Source organism: Aspergillus eucalypticola (genome assembly GCF_003184535.1).
Source record: "Aspergillus eucalypticola CBS 122712 chromosome Unknown BO83scaffold_3, whole genome shotgun sequence".
NCBI classification, from domain to species: Eukaryota; Fungi; Ascomycota; class Eurotiomycetes; order Eurotiales; family Aspergillaceae; genus Aspergillus; species Aspergillus eucalypticola.
In genome coordinates this window covers 1263332-1288524 of record NW_020290277.1, presented here as the reverse complement: position 1 = coordinate 1288524, position 25193 = coordinate 1263332, and the positions used below count along the sequence as shown (strand labels likewise).

The following is a 25193-nucleotide window of genomic DNA, read 5'->3' as shown; positions in this document are numbered from 1 at the left end:
GTAACTATATTTACCTCCTTGCATACTTGTCACATCAACCAGATATATTTAAGCTTCGCTCATAAGCCGGCAAAGCCCACTTGGCCATCCACTCCGACTGGAGCACATCTTCAGCTGTCGGTCGCGCTTCCGGTTGGAACAGCAACATCCTGCGGATCAGATCCAAAAACGCGGATCACTCTTCATCCTCAAGCGCACCCCTCCACATTCTCCTCCACTTCTGTATCCTATGTCGAATGACTCTTCAAGGGGAGGCCATTTATTTTCCACGTATGCGTCTTTTGAATGCCCATCCTTCGTAAAGAACTTACCTCTCCCCTCCAACGCAACCACCACTCCCTAGGCATTGATCCCAGTACATCAATATGTTGTGCCACAATTTCATCGTCGGGAACCATCTCAATTCTGAAGAGAGGTTTCATTCCCATAACCTCCCATATCGCCGTAGCTAGGCTCCAGATGTCCAAAGAATACGCGAGCGGTTTTTGTGGATCGAATCTGGCTTCTGGGGAGCGGAAGGCCGGAGGTTTGTGACAGTCTTGTCCGAGTCGAACTTCTGAGGCAGGAGCGAAGGCCTCGCCAAAGTCGCTTAGAAGTGGACGTACATCGGCCAAAGTCATCGTTTCGACGTATTTTCCTAGAGATAGAGGCTTCACCGCTTGAGCTGGGATATTAGGTGTAAGGGGCTTTCCATCGCAGCGCTTGATGAGAACTGTCTCAGGCTCGCCATATCTTTCGTACAGTTCTTTTGTGGAAAGATTGTCAAAGTTAGATGGAAACTTAATTATGATATTTTCAGGTGGATATCTTGATTCAGTAGATCGTAATTAGCTAATGGGGTCCACGTCGTGAGAGGGCCTTCTTGACGAACCTCCATGTACATTTCTGTGCGAATGCGTGTAAGCAACAGCCTGTGTAAGTCCATAGCACAGCGCTCGGGCCACGTCAAGGGGAAAGAGACGGCTGAAAGAGATCTCCCTAAGATTGCATTGTACGGGGGCTGTAGTATAGCATGCATGAGTTCCATTAGGGCCTTGTATTTTGAATTTGTCGAATACTACCGGTATCAGACTGCGTCCGTGTGCTTGAGGTGATGAGAATGGCTTATACAGTGCCCTAAGGACAGTTGCTTAACGTGGATGTGCATCCGCTGTGTTGAATTTCAGCGCGACGTATCGCTTGAGGGCAGTATCTCGAGCGAGCCAGACGGTAGAGTAACCACCATGACTTAGTTTATCTACGATGCGGTACCGCCTATAAAGCACGTCATCAATCATTACCGGGTGGTAATCCCCTGGCTGATATTCTTCAAGTGTTTCCACCCCCTTGATCCAGTTGTACTCCACGCGAGCCTGAGGCTTTGTGGAGTTAAGCCGTGCATTAAGCCTGAGTGGGTCTTCTGGGGACAGCGAAGCAACCTGACACTTGGTGGGGAGAAACATGGTTGGCTGATAGGAATTGAGGAGAGAATAGAGCGCCCAAGTATATGGGAATGACACTTCATGGTCAGTCGGTATGATGGATGCCGAATAATGGTTCTGAAGCGCCCTCTGAGCATTTGACTGCTGTGAGTGAGGAAGAGTTCCGCAAGCACGAACTGTCTGCTGCCCTAGTAATCATATATCACGTGAGGATGCACAGTCATATCATTGGTAGCTAACTTGATCCTAAAACTGAAAGTAACGCTATCAGAGAGCCTACTCGGTTACGGGTTCTTTTCTCGGGTTTTAAGGAGACTCCGTATACAGATAACCCAAATTGCCCATTAAGTCTATACTTCTTATGTTCATAGCAGCAGCTTTAAATTTGAGATACCTGCTGAGTTAGATATCAAGTACTGATCCAGGCTTTCAATCATGCCACGTCAGAGCTGGTTACAAAATTACTGGAATAATGTCACCATTATAGAGCCTGGAACTACTAAAGCGGCTCGCGGCTGATCCTGTGCATTCTACTGAGTTGTAAGATTCCCGATGATCTCTTGGAGGTTGCTGACGAAGATCCATGGCTCGAGGAACTGAAGACTTGCGTCCACGCTATGCGCGAGTGGGAGCCACAAAGTCAGGATATTATCTGCTCGCCTATCGGAACAGCTCTTCCGCAGCTCGCGCGTCCCTGATCACATCATGGGTCCTTTCAAAGATCACGAATCATTCTACCAGCGGCTTTTTGCACCAGCATTTCAACTTGGTTTCAAATTAGTTGATGAATACAATAATACATTCGCTACTGCGAGACAGTTACAACAGCGCCGATATAAAGTCAAGTTTCACTCACGGAGACCTCATTGCTCATAACATCTTAATCAATGAAGATGGACACTTGGCTGGCTTTCTCGACTGGGAATCCGGAGGTTGGTATCCCGAATCTTGGGAGTACAAGACAGCAATGCGCTTCGGGAGAGACAGCTGGTGGTATCAGGTTACTATGTGGATGGGTGGTGATGAGTATCGAGAAGAGCAAGAATCAGATAGAGCGCTGAACTGTTTGACGGGGGACTCTTGCATAGCTTTTTGATTGCGTTGGATAGACAGACAACCAGAGATAATGAGTACTGTACAGACGTAGCCTGCCAGGATAATGGGAAACACTGTATGCGTTACTGGCAATATTATGGCTTCGGTAGAATATTACCTTTGAAGACAGAGCTCCCAAGAGACCTTCACCAAAGCCTTTCCTTTATGTCTGCGCTGAGCGGCTTCACAATCTTGTACGACTCCTCTGATAGAACCAGATGGTCTTTCTTCGTCATCCCTTATCTCTTCTGCCTCTATGCATTCTCTTCATTATTAATTGTCCAATGTAACAATCTAACCTCTCGGCACACTCTTCCGCCATGTCTTTAATCTTCTTCTAATGGGAATAGGTAACCTAAGCCCGGCACTGTAACTTCTGTCGCTCTTCCATTATTCACCGTGCCGCTTCCTGCGACACCAATACCATAATTCTTAATACACTCATGAGTATCAAGCCTCAAATATGTTGCGCCACAATAATCCTAGGAAACGGGATAGATGAATCAATTCTTTGAGGCTCCAGACTAATCCACAACCACAGGTAAACAGAGCATCGTCGCATTCATACCCTGCTAGGTAGATTTCTGAGATCCACAGCTATCTAAATCTCGGGAACCTGCATCTTACGATCTCCGGCCAACTTTAATGTAAGAGACTTTCATGAGGGGCTATAGTAGGGCGGCAATTCCATACCCACCCACGACGGCTCTGGTCTGGATATCGATCTTCGTATCTATTCTATATATGCTGTGTTTGTTCAGGATGCCGCGGCGGGACTTCCTCAAAAACTTCTCTGTTTTCAAAAAATATCTGCATTTGCTCTATATGTTTCCTTCCCATGTTTGTTAGAGTACATACGACCACAGGGTGTGGAAAACAGGGCTTCCCGTCCGCTCAGCCGTACTTAAGCCACACGCCGGGAGGTTAGTAGTTGGGTGGGTGACCACCAGCGAATCCCTTCTGTTGTATGTTTTTGTGCTTTTTGCATATTCAGATACCATTGAAAATGGGTAGTAGTAGTAGTAGTAGTAGTAGTAGTAGTAGTAGTAGTCGTATTCTCTATTCTATTAGAACGCATCAGTTGGCAGTGTATATCAAATGTGTGGTCTGTTTTCAGGCCTTCAGGCCATAGTGGAATAGGTGGTTTCAAATGGGGCAACAGACGAAACATTCATGCCGACTCAGGTCGATAAAAAGGATAATCAGCGTCATGGTCATCCGGATGCATTTCCTCTTCAGGGTTACCGCGGGAAAGTCCAGATCGCTCGTCAACATACGAAGGCCGTACGAAGTAGAATAGCTCTTGTGCCTTGGTTGTAGTCAACGTAACGGCGGATGGTCCAGTTTCGTCCGTGACGGGATGTAATGGGGTGGGAAGGTCTCGTAGCCCGTACTGGATCCATTTGTCGAAATCGCGGGAATCCCATGTCCGATAGAATGGGTTTGACTTGAATTTCGCTGCTGCTTGCTCGCGTGAGGGCCATATGTCTCGTCTGTAAGTAGATGTCTGGGCGAATTTGCGGCCCAGGTTTTCGCGCTGTATCACCGGGTCGAGCAGAATAAGACCCTCGAATAGGGATGGATGCAATAAAGACAGGTGGGCTCTGGATTATCATCCATGAGAAATGGGCGCTTTGAGCGGATCGAGAATACTCACAGCTGCATTCCACCCATACTGTGACCGATGCCAACAAGTGGTTGAGGGATCTGGTCCTGAAATTGATTTATCATGAACAGAAGATCACGACCATGATCGAGCCAATCGGCTAGATTGGCGTCAAAGAATGTTCAAACGGCTTGTGCGGTGCGGGATGAGAGCTCACGATCATGGCCTAAGATGGCTTCATTTAAAACACCACTCTGTCCCTGTTGAGCAACATCTGCAATCCAAATTGATCGGATGCGTCTGTTTTGACTTGCGAGCTGCTTGTAAAGGTCATCCAAAAGGGGTTCGTACAGTTATGGCAAGTCGGCTGATTGATCGGAAGCCCTTTGGCTGGCTGAACATCATGAAGAGGACGTAGAAGTAAACAAGAGAAATGAAGACAGTCTAGATGTTTAACATATAGGGCCGGATTGATAGTCCCCTCAAAAATAAGCCGAGGTTCAGGAAACTGTTCACCTCATCCACAGACTAGAGATGATCCTCGTTAGTAATGCATTTCTCCAAATTGGAGAAGGGACACGCCCTACCTGTCAAAGGCGTGATTATTTCACTGTGCATTGAGAGTGCTCCTTTCTGACTTTTGATACAATTAATACTGATTTTATCATTTGGTGTGGAACATAACCAACGGCCAATAAGTTGGCAATGGGGCTTGGTAGGAAGACCAAGTATGCTCAGGTGATGCCTCAGAAGGAATTCGCCAGTAATTCCCGACAAAAGGTTCATCAGGATATTACCGTCCTTAGATCCGACAGGTACCCTGGATAACATGTGTTAAAGTTCGCTAGCCCGATCAGAAACAGGGAACAGGCTAGGAAAAGCATGGATCTTGTCGATGTATGGAACTGTTAATTCTGCTTAACTCGAAGGACTTGGCGCGTTTTTAGGGTTTATCGAGTATCTATTCTTGAAGAAAGACATGAACAGTCTTAGCTAGAGTAAGTTGATTGCACGCTGAGTGTCATGACACTATTACAGTATAGCAAGTCCTGAGAAACATCCTTCTCCCTGGGTTACCACCGTCTTCTTCGTGCCGTTTACCAGATACACACATCCACCCAAGTCGGTGACATAAACCCCATTTTTCGTCAGCTTCAATCCAATAGGCTCATGGAACTGTCTGGCGAGTATTTCCACCTTCTCCCCTATTGTCTCTTTATCGATATCGCCACTAAGATCAACCCGATTCAGGGAGCACCCCATAGGATGCTCACCGCGATCCGTCCAGTAAAGCATTTGCGTCTGCATATCGTACTCCAAATCAATCGGTTCCGGACGTCCCTCTAACAGACACTCAACATCAGTTCTGTTGTTGGCTGTTTGCCCAGCAGGAATATCAATCCCCGCACGAAATATTCTTCCCTTTCCGGATTTGCTCGGCCCTTTCTGGGTCCAGTAAATACGCCTATTCCCCCGATCAAGGGCCACACCCACGCAAAACCGCATCATATCTTTCCTTTCTGATGGGACTTTCAACGACCCAGTTTGGATCAGTATCTGATGATCTGTTCCATAAAAATTGCACCGGTGCACACTCAATCCCTCGCGATCGCAGAAATACAATTTACGATCCACATCGTCGATAATGAGCTGTTTGGGTGTATAAATCGTTCCAGGCTTCAGGAGCGTGTGAATATCACTCCCATCGAGCGTAGCCGACTGCACAGATCCGTCACAGGCAGAGAGGGCGTGCCCCATGCTCGTCCAGAACATCCGCCCACAAAAAGGAGAAACATCAATCCCATCTGGATAGGACAATCCACTGACAAGGGTAGTTCTTTTTCCACTCTTCGGAGACACTGCGAGAACACGACCTGCTGTTCTCGCATCACGCAGTGCGTTATTATCCCCGATACCAACATCCAAGACATAGAGCTTGTCAGACATGCCCTCTTGCTCAGCGGGATACAACCCACCGGACTCGCACTTATCGCCCAATCGCCCTCTGTTGATATAGTTCTCACGTAACCAATCAACCGTTTTGTCCCCATCCAGCCCCCTTTCCTGGATGTAGTTCTCTTCGATAGCTGCAACAGTATCCAAGCCAACCTGATCCATTAGCTGACACGGCTGGCCACTCGTTGGGCGTTGAAAAACTTCCTTCCATAGTAGGTCAATGTCATCAGGGTTGCTAACTCCTTCAGCCAGAATACTCAGGATCTCTCGCTTAATGGCTGCCCAAGCACGGCCAAATAAAAACCTGCATCATGATCAGCAATGTCACCTTAGAGCTAAGAGAATGAAACATACCCTGTACTTTCCTTCCGCACCATAAACGGACACATCCCACAACCCTCCAACAACTCCATCATTTCAGCCATTACCTCCTCTTCAGTCGAACCACAGGTCATCACCTCTACTGGTCGCATCTCCGGCGGCATCATGAAATGTACATTCATCACTCTCTTCTTTCTCTCCTCACTCAAACCAGGAACCATAAGCCTTGACTTGAACGAACTTGAATTTGATGCGAGAATACAATCCCCGGGTGTATGTCTATCCACTTCCTCAAAAATCTTGATCTTGAGAGGGAGCTGCTCTGGAGTTGCCTCGATGACTAGCCACGCGTTCTCAACCGCACTCACCATATCAGAGAAAAGCGATAGCCTTCCCCGCTCAGGATGCGGCAAAGGCGTCAGCACAGTGAATGCCTCGCCAGAGGATTTGATAAATGACTCAGCAGCGGAGAGAGCATTGTGATCAGGATCAAAAAGATGCACGGTGTAAGAGCCAGCGAGAAAGACGGCCGCGATCCGACGACCTAGAAGGCCCGCCCCGAGTACAGTAACAGGTCTTGCGGGGTGGTGTGTGTGCGCTTTGTGGAGCGTCATGGTGAGTTATGTCTGTAGATACCAATCAACGTTGGAAGCACTTCACTTCTGGCTAAGCTAGTTGATATTATGTACTTTTATAAATAAATTATATTCCAGAAATTTGCTACATGAAGTAATAGAAGTCGCCAATAAACTTCGTTAGTGCGCTGGATATCCTGGTTTTCGGCATGCCGATAACCGGATCTTATTATCTGGAAACCCGCCCGGAAATGGGCTCGGAGAGGGAAGCAGCGCAAAACCTGGAGCTTTGGAGTTGGACCTGAAATACTTGAATTCTAAACGGACATATTCTACCTTAATCCTTTTGGTAGTTGTTTTCTTGGACGTAGAAGGACTCGATGTCGTCATCACGAACTCTGTTCTGAAATATTGGGATTTCGACGACGGCATGGAGTGCAACAACACATTAAGTTCGAGATCTTTGGTTATTGTCTGTTGACATGTAATTATGCTGCTTTATATAAAGAAACATATACTGCGTCTGCTCTCAGAATTGCTTTGGAGCAGCCAGATACATGTGAGATAATGTGGGATAGTGTTTGGGACTTGTTCATTGTCACGACGCCATGGCCGAAGGAAAAGCGTACCGGGTCCTACTACTATATTTAGCTACAGACAAATCCCTCTCCTTGCTTATTCTTTCTCACATGTGCTACGTGGCTGTACTACCGCTCAGAAAAAGCTACTGCTTCTTGATTAGTGTGTTCCGCTAGGCTTCTTTCTCATGTCACTAACGTAAAGTGCCAAGCAAGCAATCATCAACGCCCATATATGGTTCCCTATAGCTATCCAGATCAAGCCATAGTATATAATAAGACCGCCGCCAATAAACAACTGAGCCCCACAATATGACAATTGAGCCAAGGATTTTATTATACTTTATAATTATCATAAAGAGATCTATTGAATCGTTTGTCCATAATGCATAACTCATATCCATCTCATAAATAAGAAAAGGGCAGCATGCACCCACGCTTATACTCATCACCAACATAATCTACACCCCCAACTGACTCGCCACAACAGGATCATTCCAAAACGCGCACCTCTTCACCAAATCCTCACCATACGCATCCCCCTTACTACTCCCAGTGAACCTCATCTTCGGACCACCCAAGACCTGCAACCCCGGCGTACTGGAACTAGTATTCGCCGCATTCGCCTGCTCCCATCCCTTAACACTACCTCTAGCACGGCTCGGATTGCCATAGTACGCAAACGAAGCCCAGCTAGCACCCATCTCCGACGCAAGCTTCCGGTCCGATGCCGTAGAGATATACTTGAACAAACCACCCGTAACTGAGTTAAACACATACATAATATCACTGAAGTGCGGAACACCGTAATACGTCATCCCTAAGTACTCAAGCACCTCCGTAAAGGCCGTTTGGTTGAGTGCGTAGAGGTAGTTCGAGACATTGGCGGGGTTAGTGGCGTACTTAATGTTCGTCTGGATGGTCAGGAGACTGGGACAGGTGAAGTCAAGATCGCGATGCATCTGGCTAGCGCGGAAGTATTGCGCGGAGATGTTTTCGGATGGGTCCGGGGAGAAATCTGAAACGGGGTAGAGGTCCAGGGCTTTCCTGATGGTAGCATTGGAGAGGTTGGGGTAGCTGTCCCGGAGGGAGGCGGCGATGTCGGATGAGGAGTTTAGAGTTGTGGAAGTGAAAAAAGAGCCGTCGTTTTCGCACCATCCGGAGATGAGGTCAATATTGCGGGCGAATTGGCCGGTTCGGAGAAGCTGCGAGGGGGCATCGGGGATGAACGATGAGGGGGCTGTGGGGATGAAGACGTCCATGCCGCCCATTGAGTTGAGGGAGAGTTCGTAGGAGTAGGCCGTGTTGAGGAGGGTCTTCATTGGGAGACGACGCAGACATTCCAACTCCTCTCTGCTGGAGGACGCGGTGCAGTTGACCAGGTTGGTTAGGGTGGCTGTGTGCTTGCCTGAGGTGTTGGTGGTGGTTCCAGGGTCTGCGTTGGCGCCGCCTGATCCCATGATTGCGCGACGGAAGGGCACTTTGGGCACTTTGCCGCCATAGGCGGTTAGCTGCAGGCCGACGCCCGTTGCACCGTCACTTTCGCCGAAGATGGTGACCTGGTCTGGGTCGCCGCCGAAGGCGGCAATGTGGTCTTGGACCCACCATAGGGCTAAGCGCTGGTCCAGCAGACCGGCGTTCAGGGAGTCAGATTCGTTTAACGCAGGTGACGAGGCAAATCCGAAGATGCCGAGACGATAGTTCATCGCAACGTAGATGACCGGGACATCTTTCTGGGCGGTTCCGTAGACCAGGAGGCTTGGATCATAGGCCGAGTCGTAGATTTGGCCGATGGTGTCGCCGCCGCCGTAGATCCAGACGAGAACTGGTAGACGATCTGAGGAAGACGTGTTAAGTGGCCGATCGACCCGCAGCGTCAGACAGTCCTCAGAGATAGAAGTGACATTGTCAAAGATGGGAAAGTCTGCAATAGGGTCCTTTTGCTGGGGACAAGCTGCACCGGACTGAGTGGCATTCACCACAGAGCCGGAGGGATAGTTATAAGGTTTCGGGGGAGCAAAGCGGTTGCTCCCGCTCGTGTCTTCACCAAAGCGGATGTTGAGGAAGGATTCGGTCAAGTTGCTTGCTGTCCCCTTGAACGAGACGTTGGAATCAGGGAGATGCACTGTAGGGATTGTGCTCGAGAGCAAAGGGCGGGCAAGGCCCAATGTACACACTTCTCCGAAAAGAAGAGAGGAAAGTAAGAAATGCATTATTGGAGGTAGTAAGTCTGGGTGGAGACAAGAATCGCATTGTTGCGGATTTTGAGGCCCTTATATGCGACGAATTGCTCAGCCTTGTGGCAGGGAATTAATGATGTCAAAGTTTGAGGCAGTGAGACCTGGCCGGCCATAATTGGCTGGACGTCAGAAATTCCCCATCGAGAAAGCACCGCGAGGATCCCATCGTAATGCTAGGCTTTTTTCTGAGCTTGATATCAGCACTAGTGAGATTCTTTCCATCGAAAAGCTGCGATCGGCACGCTGTGCCTCACCCCGCGGTGCTTTTCATGCAATGCGGTCTGACTCAGCCTCATTAACGCAAACAACGGTGGCGCGGGCCACACGGTCAGGCGGGCCACCCTGGTGACTTTTTAATTCTATTATATATTAACCATGACTACTTCTCAAGAAGTTCTAACATTGTAGACAGATTATATATAGAACAATAGATGTCCCATGATTTAAAACCTATACAGAACAACTTTAATCTTTCTAGATTTTGGTGGTTGAGATATAATGTGTTTAAAAAAGTATCTTTTGTCTAGTATTACCAGATGGCCCGCCTGACCGTGTGGCCCGCGCCACCGTTGTTTATGTTATCAGAATTGTCTTCGTTTTTGCCTAAACCATTGCGGTGGGTTATCAATGAGTAGGCTAAAACTAAAATAGGTATCTGATCTCATCTTTCTTTTTCAATGAACTACGAATACATCTATATTCAGGTGGAATCAAAAGACGTGAAAGGGATGGAGGTGATCATGACCCAAAATGATGACCTCTGGGCGTATATCGAGTCAGTCCATATCGCGAAGATTGGCGATGATCACGGCCTTGAGTCAGTTACTATCGGACAAGTACGTTAGAGTACCTCTGGACACTATTAACGTAACCCACGGTTAAGCGGCCCATCTGGTTATCCCATATAGAAGATATCTTTTTAAATCTTCCATATCTCAATAAATACTGAATCTAATTAATTCTAACTTTATATATACATAATATACAGCAGAATAAATAATATAAATCTTTTCTAGATTTTTCAGATTTTTCCTCACATGAAATATATCAATATATCTAAAATTACAGATAAATTACAGATTTTGTAATATGATAAGATACTATCCATATTTATAAAAATTTTTGAGAAGTATTAAATAGTTATTTATAGAATTTCTAATCTGTTTATACAATATTAAGTCTTCTAGTCTTATAATAGTTGAGATATCTTGTGTTTAAAAAGGATCTTTTGTATAATATTACCAGCTGGGCCACCTAACCGTGTGGGCCGCTTAACCGTGGGTTACGTTAGATTTAATGTATGCTAGAATGACTTGGATCGCCGGATGTATTATAAGGACGAACATCTCTTTGGTTGACCATAAATCCTTGACAAGTTCGAAGATGAGGACCGCATACAGCAAGCTGATCTGTTTCATAAATTGCTGAGAAAATCACACTTTTACAATATCAAGTGCACACAGTATTCCGCTTGCCGCAACTGAATCTTGGGAGGAATTTATGAAGATTGCGTGGGATGAAGTTAGTGATGGAAATCCTGCAAGTGATTCAGTACTATGTATGAACATTACATTTTTCACTCATTGTTATGTCTTCATGTTCAGGTTGATAGTTACTTCTACCACAAATTGTGTCCAGATTTATAAACTGTTACTTTTTTCCAAAGTATCTTAGAAGTTCACATAGCGTGTAAGACATTTAAAGCAGATCTAATTAGCTGCGAGGACACTGAGAAGATAGCACTCATCTTTCAATCTCAATTCTGTCCAAATCCACAATTATGAAAGCAGATTATATTCTTACAGCTTCGTTCCTATACTGTGCGAGGATGCGAGGACTCCCCTACCAAGCAGCATATGACGCGATCTAAAAAATTGTCGAGCACAGGAACAGCTTGCTTCATATTCCTCGAGAACTGAGAATATGACAGATGATGAAGAGGATACATGTTAGGTGAAGACGCAACCCAGGTGCGAGTGTATTTACTTCTAGATTACCCGCGATAATGTCTCACATGGTCTCGTAATTCAAACCCTAATAATGGTCGGCAAGACTCAATGTAATCCTGGTGATTTATTTGCACTTCATATGTACTCCTATGATGATGGAGCAACGCCGCTCGCACTTTGTAGTCAGTTTCACGAGGGCTGCCTGGCGTAATACAGGTCCTTGCAAAATGCTTCACAAGAAGCGCCGCAATGTACATAGACTCACTCACACACTCCCATTGCGAAGGCGGCAATATGCCATTCCATTTCATGGAACGAACATTTACTGGAACGAATACTTTCTTCACTTTATTGTGTAGGATTTTCTACTCCTCTGACCTATCCTGTAGTCGAAGGGGGTATCCCTTTTCTTCTTCTTTCTATATATAACTTTTCTATTATATTTTTTACTGTAGTTGTTCCTACATTCCGTCAACTTAAGGAAATTGAATTTCTGACAGTACTCATCTGTAATGGAAGTATCTAGGATCACTGCTATACAGATACAATATCCTCAACCTAGACCAAACATGCAGTCTATTCCTTCAAGTGCTTAAAAACCAAATAATTCCTCATGAATATCCCATCCTCCACCACATCCCACTATTTAACCTAATAATAACAAACCTATATCTTCCCAATCACCTTCCCAACAGCACTCATATCCTCCGCACCCAACCCCCCCTCAACAGCCCTCCCATACAACCCCCCACAAACATCCATCAACGGACACTCCACCCCAACCTCCCTCGCAGCGGCCCTAATCAACTCCGTACGATTAAAACAATCCTTAATCGCCGCCTGAGCCTCCCAATCCCCCCTAAGCATCTTCTCGACCTTCACCCCAGAATACCTCGACGCCATCGGCCCCGCCGCAAGCACCCTCCCCCACGCCTCCAAATCCAGCCCCTGCGCCCTCGCCAGATTCATCGACTCCGCCAACCCCACCGTCAACGTAATCAGCAACGTATTAACCGCATACTTCATCTTCAGCCCGGACCCTATCTCCCTCCCACAGTACACCGCGGCACAAGTAAACGGCTTAACAACCGGCTTCACTATCTCCTCCACGACATCAGGATCCCCCGCTATCATGACAACGAGCTGTCCTTGCTCCGCGGGCACTTTGCTCCCGCTGACGGGCATTTCGATGTATTCTCCGCCGGCGGAGTGGATGATGGTCGAGAGGTGTTGGCTGTATGAGACGGGGATGGAGCTGGTGTTGATGAGGATTTTGTCTCTGAGGCTGGAGAGGAAGGAGGTGGTGAGGATGGAGTCGATTGCGGCAGCGTTGAACAGCATGGTGAAGATTATTTCGGAGTTAAGGGCTACGGCTGTTGGGGTGGGTGCGAAGCGGGCGGTTGGGCTGGAGGTCTTGAGAGCGTGGAATTTGCTGGCGCTGCGGTTCCAGGCTGTTAGGGGGTAGTGTTTTGATAGGTTTATCGCCATGGGAGTGCCCATCACGCCGAGGCCAAGGAAGCCGAGACGCATGTTGGGGGTGGTGTGAGGTAGTTTGTTTCAGTGTAGGAGACGCGGGATATGGTAATAGGATAGAACGAGTGGTGCAGGGATTATGAGCGAGTCTGGTATCTGTGCAGTACGGTGTGTAGAAGAAGAAAGTTTAGGAATATACTTGTCAAGAGTATAGAGTAACGGACCGAATTCAACCGTGCCAAAACTGATACTAAGTGTAAGTGCTTGTCAAGTATAGGGCGTGGGCGGGTAGCGGAGCTTCAGGAGTAAAGTTTGATTGGTTCGAAGTATCAATGTATCTTGTAGCAAAACTTGCTCCATACCAGATTAGGGTTTTCTGAGTACCGGAGTTTAGACGCATGATATTGCAGGATCTCTATAACTGATTCTGGAGTATAAGAAGCGAAGAAAAGAGATAACACTCAGTCTAATTATAGACCCTATAGCTGCGGTTGTGGTGGATGTCAGGGTCAAAGGGCAGGGGTGCGGTACAACTAGTGAGAATAGGCCGTGTCGACTGAGTATTCATCATACTTTATGGAACTTCCTCAATAGGCCACTAGTATATTAGGATAGGGTTACCCCTGAAATACCATTTCCAGTCTCATCATTCATTGATATACATGATGTTACTAAGTAGTCCACCCAATACAGGCCTATTTCAAATAAAACGCCAAATCCGCCCCTTCTGCTCTCTCCCACTCCAGCTCACCATTAGAAAGATAGGCAAAGGGATTAGCGTTGTTTTGGTGGCGGATATCAAAGTCTTCGCCGCGGATGGTAGAGATGGCCTCTGCAATTATCATACGTGTTAGCACACTTGATGGAATTCCTAGGGTAGAGGTCAATGCTGGGTTACTTTTGAAGTGAAGAACACTGCCAGGATACATGGCCGTGACAGTCGAGCCATTGATGTACCAGGCAGTGCAGCCTGAGCTCCAGACGGTATGTTTCAGGTTTGCCTGGACATGGCGGTTATACAGCTGGTTTGCGGAGTCGGTCACGACAACGGAGCTAGACATTGTTAGTGATTGAGAACGTCTCATCATAGGTAAGGTCTGATCTCACTGAATATCTTCGCGGGCAATCTTCTTCACCCACTGCAGAATGTAGTCCGCAGTCCAGGCTAGCATTTGAGGGACGCTTCCATGACCAATAGGGCAGTTAGGCCCGGCGAACATGAAATAGTTGGGACTGCCAGGACAGCAGATGGAGAAATATGCCTCGGGTGTCGTCTTCCAGTCGTGAGCGAGCTGACGACCATTACGACCTACCATCTCCCAGCCAGGGATGAAGGTGGTGTCGAAACCTGTGGCGCAGACAATGAGGTCGAATTCCTCCTCACCTTGGGCGGTCTGGATGCCAGTCTTGGTGATGCTCTCAATGGGATCAAAGCACCACTCCGCGTTGGACTCCTGCATGACTTCTAGATATCCGTCTCCGGGGCTAAGACGACGACATCCGATAGCAGTGTCGGGGATGAGCTTCTTGATTAGGTGTGGGTTCTTGCTAAGACGCTGTCTCATCAATTGTTCTGTGGCTGTGTATAGCATATTATTGTACTCAGATCCCTTGAGCATCAGCTTGTAGACGGTATTGACTCTGCGATGTTGTTATTAGTAGATCACCTCAGCGGGTGGCGTTCAACGTACGAGCGCTCGATAAACTTCCTGTATTCCAGAAAACCCTCAGGGTCATCCCGAAATCGAGCCTTTTCTTCTTCGGTGTATACAAAGTTTGTACCCATTCCATCCCTGGTCGTGTCCGGGCACAAATTGACCGACACCCATGTTGGATGGCGGATGTAGTTGACGACCCGGCCTGCCTTGGGCTGCAGCGCAGGCACAATCTGGATCCCCGAGGAGCCATTACCAATGACAGCGATCTTCTTGCCGGACCAGTCGTAGGCCGGATCCCAGCCCGCTGTATGGAGGACCTTGCCCTCAAACCGGTTCAGACCTTCAATCTTAGGCATCTTCCACCGATTGAGGACGCCTCCGGCATTGATGAGAATATCTGCTTCATCGTAGACAATTGTGTCGTTCTGGTTGAGCTCAAGGCCCCATTTACCACGTTCTTCGTTCCAAACAGACTTGACAAGTCGAGTGTTGAAGATGATCTTCTCTTTCAGTCCGTACTTTTCAGTTGTCGATCGGATGTATTCCTCTATTTCCGGGCCCTTGGCATAGCATTGGGACCAGAACGGATTGGGCTCGAAAGGAAACACATAACTGTGAGCAGGCACGTCGCAGCCTACACCAGGGTAGATGTTTTCGAACCAAGTACCCCCTACCTCGGGATTCTTTTCATAGATGGCGAAGTCAACAAACTCAAGAGGCTGCTCGTGCTTGAGCTTGTGTGCAAGGATCAATCCCGAAAAGCCCGCTCCAATGCAGACGACTCTGAGTTTTCGGGGAGTGAAAGCAAACCGCTTGGGATCTACAGCATATGCTGTGGATTCAGAAGGGACGGACTCTCTGGATGGCATGGTGATGGTAAAGAAATCCTCAATCTTGCGACAGGAGTTGCAGACACGCAGGTTCGCCCTCGCAGTAGCCAAGATTTCGAAACAGGGGATACCCTTACTAATTATATGTTATCCTCGCAGTCCTTTGGTTTCCGGCTTTCCCCCGGCCGTAGCCTTATAGTATCATGAACTAAACGGCCGGTCTAAGTTAGTGGTTACCCTAACGGGTAAGTCTACAGGCCCAATTGATTCGCAGAATGATAAATTAGCGCAAAATCCATTCAGCGAGTCTACCAATACAGTACGACGCGGACCGTTATTGAAAGAGAATTGTGTTGGCGGTGGGATCCCGGACCTGTCAGACGCTCAATCTCGCAGGAATTTAACGTTCAAAACAGCTGGATTGAGCCTTCAAGATGGCAAGGGCACCGGGAGTAAAGCCACCCGCTGTCAAAGACACGGACCCGCCGGCCCGCCTGGTTTGGGGGCCGGGGCTGTCAGGAAAGGGGCTGGAAGGATCGCTAGAGTATCCTAGCGGCGTGCCACGCCCAAAGACTTGAAAGTGATTGACCGGTTTGACTCACTAGATGCATTGCGGCCTATTGTTGAACAGGGTCGTGTCAAAACTGGTTTCTATCTTAAGGGCCCGGTGGTACATTCCAGTCCACTCGATATGTCTTCCTCTGCAAGTGGCAACAGGCATGTCCAGCAGCGTCTTCGGGGATCCTCCTCCAGGGACGGACTTGACAGCCAGCCGGCGTGGAGTGAACAATGCAGCTGTTAGTGTCACATACGTGCTGGCGGCCATCGCCATTGCCTTTCGATTTCTCGCGAGAACGCGGGTGCAACAAGCTTCCATTGCCGCGGATGATTGGATGATAGTTGCTGCTTTGGTACGTACTTGTGACCATTCCTCAGTCACGACATGGATATACTGATGATCATATTGGCTGCAGCTGTCTGTGACTGCGAATTTCGTCTCCACCATTATCGGTTCGTTCGCCAGATCAAACACCAAGAAAGCGTACTGACCAGCCATCTTCAGGAGGCTATTATGGCCTTGGAAAGCATGTATGGGCTATACCCCTAGACGATGTGATCAAGGTGGTGCAGATTCTGTTCGCATATGTCCTCATATACGTCGTTACCGTGCCCTTGATCAAGCTCTCGGTCATCCTCTTCTACCGTCGCGTTTTCGGAATGAACAAGGCGATGTGGTTCTGCGTCGCATTGACCATCGGATATCGGTTTTCTTGCACCGTCGCCTTCCTCGTCTGTTGCCGACCTGTCTCATACTATTGGACGCAGTATGCTGATCCCGCTGGCGGCCGTTGCGTCTACAATCTTTATCCATTCTATATTGGGAACGCCGCTGCAAATGTGACCACGGACGTGATCATTCTGCTGGTGCCCATGCCACTTATCTGGAGGCTCCAAATGCGAACCGCCCAGAAGGTTTTGGTTTGCAGCATTTTTCTACTTGGCAGCTTGTATGTCGTGCTGAACCCCGCCTTTCCGTTCCCATGTCTCATTCTGTCTGATAACTGATACAAAAACGTTATGTGCAGTGTCTGCGTGGCGAGTCTCATTCGAATTTATTACATGACGTTTCTTAGCAGGTCCGTGGATATCACCTGGATCATGGGTAATGTCTTCATCTGGTCCAGTGTGGAGCCGTGCATCGGAATTGTCTGTGCCTGTCTGCCTACCTTGCAACCCCTGCTGCGGTATACCATTCAAAGGATATTCGGCTCGCGTGTGGGAAGGTATCTGGGTAGCTCGGAGAATAAACTTTCCGGTCAAAATAAGGATCCTCCCATGAGGAGGCCCAGGGATTGGGACGAAAGTCTGCTTGCAACACAGACTGTTCGAGTTGAGATGGACTCTATGCGCAGGGAAGATGAGAGTGAAGAAGGCAGAATCCTGGTTGAAACCGACTTCCAAGTGATCGAGGAAAGCAAAAGAGCGTTATAATAGCACTGGCATAATACGGATGACAATTCCGTGGTGTCACTCTAAATGTAGCTGGGCGAGTGGCAGTTGATCATCGTCAGGGTTTCCAGCTAGATGGCACGCTACAAGAACAGTGATCCAAAAGTAGACATGAACATAAATTACTACAATGTCGCATCACATCATTAACGATGATGCGTCTGGATATCAAATTTTTATAGTATGTACGACTGGCTCGCTTCACTAGATCTGACACCATAGCCCGTTAGCGATGTGACACACGGTAGGGACAGAAGAATAACAAAGTGAAGCCCATCCATCATTAGTCCTGCTAGTAGCCTTCCTCTTCACCCTGCTGGTAGACGTGTCGTGAACGTCCAGGGTCTTTGCGCATCTGCTGGCCAGAGCCAGTAAAGCCCACTATTGCAGTCAGTCTCCAGTCGCGGGTGGTCTAGCGGAAGGGTCCACTCACCTCGGGCATTTACTCCATCGCCCGTGCGGAACATGCTCTCCTTGCGACCCAATTTACCCTTGCTGGCAAAATCCTTCCACTTCATCTTGCCCGCCTCGAGCTCCCGCGTAGCCTTCACCTTCCGGGGCACCTTGGCCGGGCGCGCCGGCCCATCGCTCACCTTACTCGGCTCTTTACGCGCCTGGTTTGCCAACGCGGGATTAATGTCCGCGGCGGCGGAGATCACGCTTGAGTGGGGCGGCGGCGGCGCCGGAGATTGTGATGAGGAGTTGCCTGAGCTTGCATCAGCCTTGCGCTTTCGCGAGTCATTGCCGGAGATGGGCCTGATGTCTTTGGAGGTTAGATTTTCCACCGTCCCATAGGACTTGAATGAGACGAGATACACGGGGTTGCTCGCAGAGCCGGTGATGGAGGTGATACGCGCTGGGTAGAACGAGTTGTCGCCCGACACCCACCGGGCGAGAACGTGCTCGTTGACGGAAAAGGAGGTCTGAATTGACGGTTCGTCCGTTTGTTCAACCGTCGGTTTGCGGTATGTTGGCTGAGATGCGTAAGAATCCTTGGCCCGGTTGTCCTTGGCCGCGGACGCCGGCGGCTGGGACACGGGAGGCGCGGGAGGTTTGAGTTCGGCAATGGATGTTTCGGTGAGGTTTATAAGTTCTTCCAGCTCAGTTTTGAGACTCTGCAATTCTGTATTGTCTGGGTCTACCTGCAAACTCGATTGGACGGTTTCAAGCTGGGAGCGTGACGGTTAGTCACGGACGGACGGTGATGGCTATGTAGGCGCGTACCTGGAGCTTGAACTCCTTGACTTCTGCCTCCAGGGCAGCGACGTCCGACATTGTTGTGTTATTAAAAGCTGTAAAGAGAGAAGGTAATTAAGTCCTGCGGGAAACCAAAGGATGAAAGAATGGCGAGTGCGCAGGATGATGGCAGTCGTTGGGGTGGAGTGGCGGTCGGGCTGGAGCAAATCTGAGGTTTTGCAGATAAGAGAAGTCGCCTTTGGGGATAAGACTGAGCTGTGGCGGGGGCCCCGTTGCGGCTCGTGACTATCACGTGCATTGGCACCGCCACAGATGCATGGGCGCAAGTCACATGTTTAACTTATCCGTTATCTGCGTTCGCTCGCTTCTGCTGCTACAAAGTACCATTCACACTAACTCACTAGTGGACGTTCTGGGTTACTGACGCTTATGGCAAAGTAGCAATAATTACTGCAACTTCAGGCTTGGGCCGGTCACTATCTAGTCCCGGTTCGACTTCCCCACGGTTACATTAAAGACAGGCCGCCGAAGTCCAGAAAAGCTCCGATCTCAGGCCACGCCCGCATCCACTATCTAAGCTACGGGTCAACGGGTCAACACCTGGTTGGTGTCCGCTTCCACAGTCGATCCTCACGTCATTCGGCTGCGGAACAAAGGCCAACCGATGGGGGTGATAATTGGCCCGAGATCTGCCAGGTGTCCGTCCAACCGCGTTATCAGGCTACATGCCACATGCCACATGCTACAGGCTACAGGCTACAGCAATAGTTGATACTGATGGGGCAGCGGCAGCGGCAGTCCAGCAGTCAAAACAGGGCGGGGAGATCAATGGCCATCCAATCTTAGGACTCGTCAGCCGTGGCAGACTACTCGTTGCCATAGGCTAAACCTTAAGCATCGGAGATCCAGATCCCTAGTGGGTTTCACACCGCTTGCCCCGGTTGTGATCGGTCGGGGTTGGCCATGCATTCGACCGAGAGTAGGGGAGCTCTGGCCAAATAATCTAGGTTATCCCCGGCTTACGAGGTGCACTCGAGACAATTCCTAGCTGCTACAATACTCATATGGAGAAACACGCGGTTGACGGGCTACTATTTGGAATACAGTAATCCTTCCCGAGGCATCCGAGATCGCAGAGTGATAGGCATCAGCATGAGCACCGAAAGTCGGAGGGTCTGTCTGGTCTTAACACTGAAGCTGGGGGGCGGTGAGGTGAGGGCGAACGAAAGAACCCGTGTCCGCGTCCGAGAAAAGTGGCGCCCCATGAGTCACTTTTCTTGGGTGAGACAGTCGATCGGTTCGTTTAGTACGGAGTAGCATCGTCCAGACAAAGGATGGTCCCGGTTTTGCCAGGGAGGGGGGCAGACATCTACCTATCTAGCGATGGCGTAGATAGACTAGCTAGATAGGAGGCAGAGACTAAATACTAGTGCCTCGTACCAGTTTCAGGCTGAAGAGTGTTGCGAGAGTCAAATCCATCGTCAGGTTCGATGATTGTAAAGAGGTGACCAACCAAGGAACCAAGCAATGCCGAAGTGGTAAAGAAGCAAATGGGCGAAGAGAGAAAAACCGCAGAGGCTTTTCGGGTTGGATTTCTAAGCAGGAGTCACTGGCTTCCCCACTTGCAGCCTGAGGTTTGCACCGGCAGAACACCTCAGGCTACACTTTTTGCCTTCTGCAGGGTTCTGTAACCAATCATCATCTTCCATTCTATCCACCGCCCCTCGAGGCCATCGCCCCCCCTCTTAGTTCAGTCGAAGATTCCATTCCATCTGCCTCTTTCTTAGTACTACTCACTACTACGCTTGTCTTGTTCCATCCACGGCCTCCTCTTTCTTCTCCTCTTCTCATGCTCTCTCTCTCCCCCTCTTCCTTTCTTCCAACCCGCATCAAGAACCAATCTTTCCCCCCCCTACCCGGTGCCACAATTTCGTTCCATTCGGCTAGACCCTTAACGACGGGTCTCGCATTCTTTCGCCCTACTGCATCCCCCTACCTCTCATCCATCTTGCATCATCCTCCTCTTCCCATCTTCCTTTCACTTACCAGCCCCTCTCCCCTCCGGCCCTCTCGCCCTCTTTCACGACCTGTGATTCGTCTTTGGTCTGCCTCTCCTTAGCCCCGTTTTGGCTCGTCAGACAGACCTCTTTGCGGCTTGTGCGTCTCGCCTGCCTTGCGCCTCTCCTTCACGCATTGTCATCCTCAACTTCATCTGTCTTCCGAATCTCACTTCTCCCGCAACACTCCGTCTCCCCAACACCTTCTAGAGACTTCCAGACTCAGATTGCTTCCCCCAACAACTCTACTTGCAGTTCACGGTGACGTGACAGCTGTTGGTTGTTTGTTTCAGTCTTCGAAAAAATAATCTCGTGCCCCTCCTCTGGTCTCTGCCGGTGTCATCGTACCGGGACCCCTCCTCCCCGACCCTTCTCTGGGGGCCACCTATCGATACAACAAACGGGCGGGAAGCCCGGCCTGCTTCTCATCGAATCTACTATTACTTGGAGATCACTTTTGTTGAGCAACACTTGACACCCCCCCACAGTTTCAACACCTTCCCGCTCGGATCATCACTATCGACAGCGATATTCTGAATACAATGGCCGACTACAATTCCCTCTATCAGCACGGTCTTTACCTGTCGCCAGATCAGCAAGATCTCCTCCTGGCTGCTCTTTCCTCCAACAATCCGCCCGCCAAACAGCAGAATAATTCCCACCCCCCGGCTTCCAAGTCAGACCCCGAGTCTACCCCTGCGACCACAGGTAGTTACAATATGAGTCCGGCGTTCGACCCCTCTAACCCTCACTCGGGTGGTCTGGGTTATGGCGATGATGAAAGTCCCTTCCTGGACTTCAACCCCGAACTGGACTTTGACTTTCAAGGCTCCGAGAACTTGATTGGTGATCTTCCCGAGAGCCTGCCGCAATCGGAGGAACCCGAGCCGGGAGAGAAGAGGAAGGACATCGATGGCGATGCGGATGAGAATGAAGCTTCCGGCAAGAAGCGAAGAGAAAGCGATGAAAAGGCAGCAAAGAAGCCAGGAAGGAAGCCCTTGACTTCCGAGCCAACCTCAGTACGTATGCTCGGTTATCGCGATGTGGGCGCCGAGAGTCTCGTGACACTAACAAACTCGCAGAAGCGGAAGGCACAGAACCGGGCTGCGCAGCGAGCGTTCCGTGAACGCAAGGAGAAACACTTGAAGGATCTGGAAACGAAGGTAGATGAGCTGCAAAAGGCTTCTGACAACGCGAACCAGGAAAATGGGTTGCTCCGTGCTCAAATCGACCGCCTGCAAGTCGAATTGAGAGAGTATCGCAAGCGTCTCTCCTGGCTGACCACGGGAACTGGTGTCTCTGCCATGAATGCCATCCCCGGAGCCTATCCCAACAAGGGATCGTATGGCCTTCAGAACAATGATTTCATGTTTGACTTCCCCAAATTCGGGGATCTTCCGGGCTCCCACATTTTCAATAACGGCCAATTGTCCAAGGCGCAGCAGAGTGCTAAAGGAGAGCCATCAACAGCAACGTCGCGTAATGACTCCCGTGTGCCAGGTGTTGTGAGCCGTAACTCTCTGAGCAGTGCTCAGTCCAACGGTGCGCCCGCGGGCAGGACTCCCAGCTCCGTGTCCCACCAGGGTTCCACTCCTGCGTCCACAAGGAAGTCCACTCCGAAGGTCTCCTTATACAACGGCACGGCTCAATCCACCTCTACGCATGATTCCTCTACGACTGACTCGCCATCCTCCTCGTCCGATTCCCACCAGAGCCAGAGTCTTTCGTCCAACGGCACATCCCCGGAACCCACTATTAATTCTCCTGCTACTAAGGCTCATCATCACCACGGTGCTCATGATGGCTGCACTTATACCACCATCGATGGTGAGGAATCCTTCTGCGCGCAACTTGGCATGGCATGTGGCAATATCAATAACCCCATTCCAGCCGTCCGGCATAACAGCCAAAGCGCGTCAAATACCCCTAATCAGGAGGCACCCCGCGAGGATGTTGCGGGTCTGGATACACTCGCTCAGCAGAACGGCGGCCAGTTCGATCCCGTTCTCTTCGGAGACTGGCGTGAGCCTCAGGACGCAATCCTGTCTCAGGACTTTGGAACATTCTTTGACGATGCCTTCCCCCTGCCCGATCTGGGAAGCCCTTCACACAACCTCACGGAAGCGGCCACCCAACAACCACCGAAGAAGGACTTGATCGCAGAGATCGACAGCAAGTTGGATGAAGAGGTTGTGCCTGGAGAAGATAAGTCTCAGATGCTGAGTTGCACGAAGATATGGTATGATTATCCTGTTGGACTCCCCAATAATTACATTTGTACTAACATCTTCTTCAAGGGATCGTCTGCAATCCATGGAGAGATTCCGCAACGGAGAGCTCGACGTCGATCATCTTTGCTCCGAACTACGCATGAAGGCGCGGTGTTCGGAGGGCGGTGTGGTCGTCAACCAGCAAGATGTTGACGACATCATGGGGCGGGCGAAATAGTCAAGCGAGGGGAAACAATAAGTTAGTCCGCACCTGCGCTGCCCGCCGCATACTGCCCTCGTTGCCATCATTCTGCGTTTCAGATACCCATACATGTAATGCAAAGCTGTTGTTGACGCCGTTACGACAAAAGGTGATATTGGATATGGGAGGTTTTTCACGCGAACCCAAAGTGAAAAATCACGGAGTACTCCAGGTTATTTACCGCAATCTTCGATTGGACAAATTCTCATGGGAAGACTTTTGGAGCAAAGCAATAACCTCCCCAACACATATTACATTTCTCCATCTACTTTTATGACTGTACTTTCTCTACTATCTTCTTCTTTCTTTCACGAAGACCACTGCAGGCGAACAGGAGGCGTGGTATGCACAGGAAAATTTTAATGCAATATAGGAAGCTTCGGTTTGGCAGACTGTACACCATCACCGTTGGAGTATTCTTTCGTTCATGTTATCTTAACACTTGGGTTGCGTGCTTGTTCCTATGTATATGCACCGCTGGTTCTTGATCTTTCAGCCCACCACACCACATGTACTCAAAAAGCTGGGTGGCTGGCGGATTTCGAGTGATATGTTGCTTGGTCAATCTATCTGTCTACCTACCTACCTACATGCCCTTAGAAATATGCGAAAGGGTTGTTCATGTCTATTTGGGGGTAATCGGCGTATGTCTCTGGGTGAGGTAGTATCTCTGTATAGCCATGAAGTAATAAGACGCCAGTTCTCTCCTCTCCGATACTATTCTTTCATACTAGTCATTGATGCCCTCATTGATCCTTCAACTATCCATCATGTGTTGCAATTGCAGTCATACTTATTAGTCGTGATAGTAAGTACTAAGTGTCCCTTTCAAACCGTCTTTAGTATGATGATGTAGTAGTATGTTATGTGGTACCTGACCGCCGCACCCGCCCGGAAAATATATCCTGACAGCACTCACCCATTGTAAGTAGTAGTAGTAAGTAAGTAGTTAGTAGTCTGAGAGGAGAGAACTGAACTCAATAGCCCCCCGTTACGGTAAAGTTCAACATGCAGTATTATGATGGTAATGGATAGTCTGCAGACTACTAGTATTATATATATATATAATCACTGGTCAATCAAACATTTCTCAGCTCGTCTGATACTGTACGATGGTTGACCTCCTTTCAGATTGCTAGAATATATATATTATTACTTATCTCTAAACTTTACGATATAGTTCATTTGCCAGGTTGTGGTCACGAAACTGAGAACTAAGTACTAAGGATTATAAGTCATATTGTCCAGGACAAGTACCCTTCGCGATAAGTAGCTGTAGTATTACCTGCCAACAAACCCAAGCTGAGTCTACTATCACTACTTAGTACTTGTAGGACATGACCAGATGATAGAACGCTACTTAGTATGTAGTACAGACAAACCGCATGAAGTTACAAGGGTATCGATATTGGTACGTTCCAGGAGAATATAGAATACAAAAGAATCCTCGCCGTTGACCGTTTTGTGGTTTTGTTTCTTCTTTTTTCCATTTTTTGCAAAGTAACCTCAAGATAAATATCCCTTCGCTTTTTGTATTCCCGTTTCCCGCGGCCACCCAACAAAATCAAAGACCATAATATCATACCAAGTTCGATAGCACACATACACACCCACCTCTTCTCCGCTTGTGTCTCTCTGTCTCCGCCTCTGCTTCTGCCTTCGGATCCGCACCAACGACTCCTGGGGTCCTAAAGATCCGAGTGGGAAATGGAATTGAGCAGTTAAAGTAAACCGATTCATCCCGTCGCCAGCGCG

At 48.9% G+C, this 25193-nt stretch overlaps 9 protein-coding genes across 9 annotated transcripts, besides 2 other annotated features; 3 read left to right on the top strand and 6 right to left on the bottom strand.

Annotated features, from left to right (window-relative positions):
• Positions 1-34: 34 nt before the first annotated feature.
• Positions 35-1442, bottom strand: BO83DRAFT_395771 (kinase-like protein; the record flags this gene model as incomplete). The annotated part of the gene is made up of 6 exons (XM_025533097.1): positions 35-149; positions 180-212; positions 242-318; positions 360-807; positions 868-1084; positions 1136-1442. 6 exons carry the CDS (start codon positions 1440-1442, stop codon positions 35-37), a joined length of 1197 nt encoding a protein of 398 aa, XP_025392379.1.
• Positions 1443-1522: 80 nt separating this feature from the next.
• BO83DRAFT_395778 (uncharacterized protein) lies at positions 1523-2517 on the top strand (the record flags this gene model as incomplete). Its single annotated transcript, XM_025533098.1, has 4 exons — positions 1523-1567; positions 1967-2111; positions 2143-2239; positions 2268-2517. 4 exons carry the CDS (start codon positions 1523-1525, stop codon positions 2515-2517), a joined length of 537 nt encoding a protein of 178 aa, XP_025392378.1.
• An 837-nt stretch (positions 2518-3354) lies between these two features.
• Positions 3355-3439: a sequence feature (Protein overlapping with rRNA (BO83DRAFT_304850, PWY82714.1) was converted to a misc_feature.).
• Positions 3440-3466: 27 nt separating this feature from the next.
• Positions 3467-3648: a sequence feature (Protein overlapping with rRNA (BO83DRAFT_304850, PWY82714.1) was converted to a misc_feature.).
• A 1506-nt stretch (positions 3649-5154) lies between these two features.
• On the bottom strand, positions 5155-7013 carry BO83DRAFT_454709 (NAD(P)-binding protein; the record flags this gene model as incomplete). Its single annotated transcript, XM_025536989.1, has 2 exons — positions 5155-6382; positions 6433-7013. 2 exons carry the CDS (start codon positions 7011-7013, stop codon positions 5155-5157), a joined length of 1809 nt encoding a protein of 602 aa, XP_025392376.1.
• A 917-nt stretch (positions 7014-7930) lies between these two features.
• BO83DRAFT_375116 (carboxylesterase) lies at positions 7931-9841 on the bottom strand. The gene has a single exon (XM_025530380.1). The coding sequence runs from the start codon at positions 9763-9765 to the stop codon at positions 8014-8016; it is 1752 nt and encodes a 583-aa protein (XP_025392375.1). The 5' UTR covers positions 9766-9841; the 3' UTR covers positions 7931-8013.
• A 2566-nt stretch (positions 9842-12407) lies between these two features.
• Positions 12408-13341, bottom strand: BO83DRAFT_454705 (NAD(P)-dependent oxidoreductase; the record flags this gene model as incomplete). The annotated part of the gene is made up of 1 exon (XM_025536988.1): positions 12408-13341. The coding sequence occupies exon 1, from the start codon at positions 13269-13271 to the stop codon at positions 12408-12410; it is 864 nt and encodes a 287-aa protein (XP_025392374.1). The 5' UTR covers positions 13272-13341.
• A 498-nt stretch (positions 13342-13839) lies between these two features.
• Positions 13840-15798, bottom strand: BO83DRAFT_330751 (flavin-containing monooxygenase). Its single transcript, XM_025528245.1, has 4 exons — positions 14906-15798; positions 14322-14855; positions 14113-14267; positions 13840-14046 (listed from the first exon to the last, which is right to left on the bottom strand). The coding sequence occupies exons 1-4, from the start codon at positions 15739-15741 to the stop codon at positions 13910-13912; spliced, it is 1662 nt and encodes a 553-aa protein (XP_025392373.1). The 5' UTR covers positions 15742-15798; the 3' UTR covers positions 13840-13909.
• A 623-nt stretch (positions 15799-16421) lies between these two features.
• Positions 16422-17794, top strand: BO83DRAFT_330748 (putative integral membrane protein Pth11-like; the record flags this gene model as incomplete). Its single annotated transcript, XM_025528244.1, has 4 exons — positions 16422-16613; positions 16677-16713; positions 16766-17210; positions 17289-17794. 4 exons carry the CDS (start codon positions 16422-16424, stop codon positions 17692-17694), a joined length of 1080 nt encoding a protein of 359 aa, XP_025392372.1. The 3' UTR covers positions 17695-17794.
• A 39-nt stretch (positions 17795-17833) lies between these two features.
• BO83DRAFT_375112 (uncharacterized protein) lies at positions 17834-19040 on the bottom strand. The gene is made up of 3 exons (XM_025530379.1): positions 18937-19040; positions 18146-18881; positions 17834-18093 (listed from the first exon to the last, which is right to left on the bottom strand). Exons 1-3 carry the CDS (start codon positions 18985-18987, stop codon positions 18005-18007), a joined length of 876 nt encoding a protein of 291 aa, XP_025392371.1. The 5' UTR covers positions 18988-19040; the 3' UTR covers positions 17834-18004.
• A 2468-nt stretch (positions 19041-21508) lies between these two features.
• Positions 21509-23414, top strand: yap1 (putative bZIP transcription factor AP-1/Yap1; the record flags this gene model as incomplete). The annotated part of the gene is made up of 2 exons (XM_025527240.1): positions 21509-23205; positions 23264-23414. The coding sequence occupies 2 exons, from the start codon at positions 21509-21511 to the stop codon at positions 23412-23414; spliced, it is 1848 nt and encodes a 615-aa protein (XP_025392370.1).
• Between the last annotated feature and the right edge of the window lie 1779 nt (positions 23415-25193).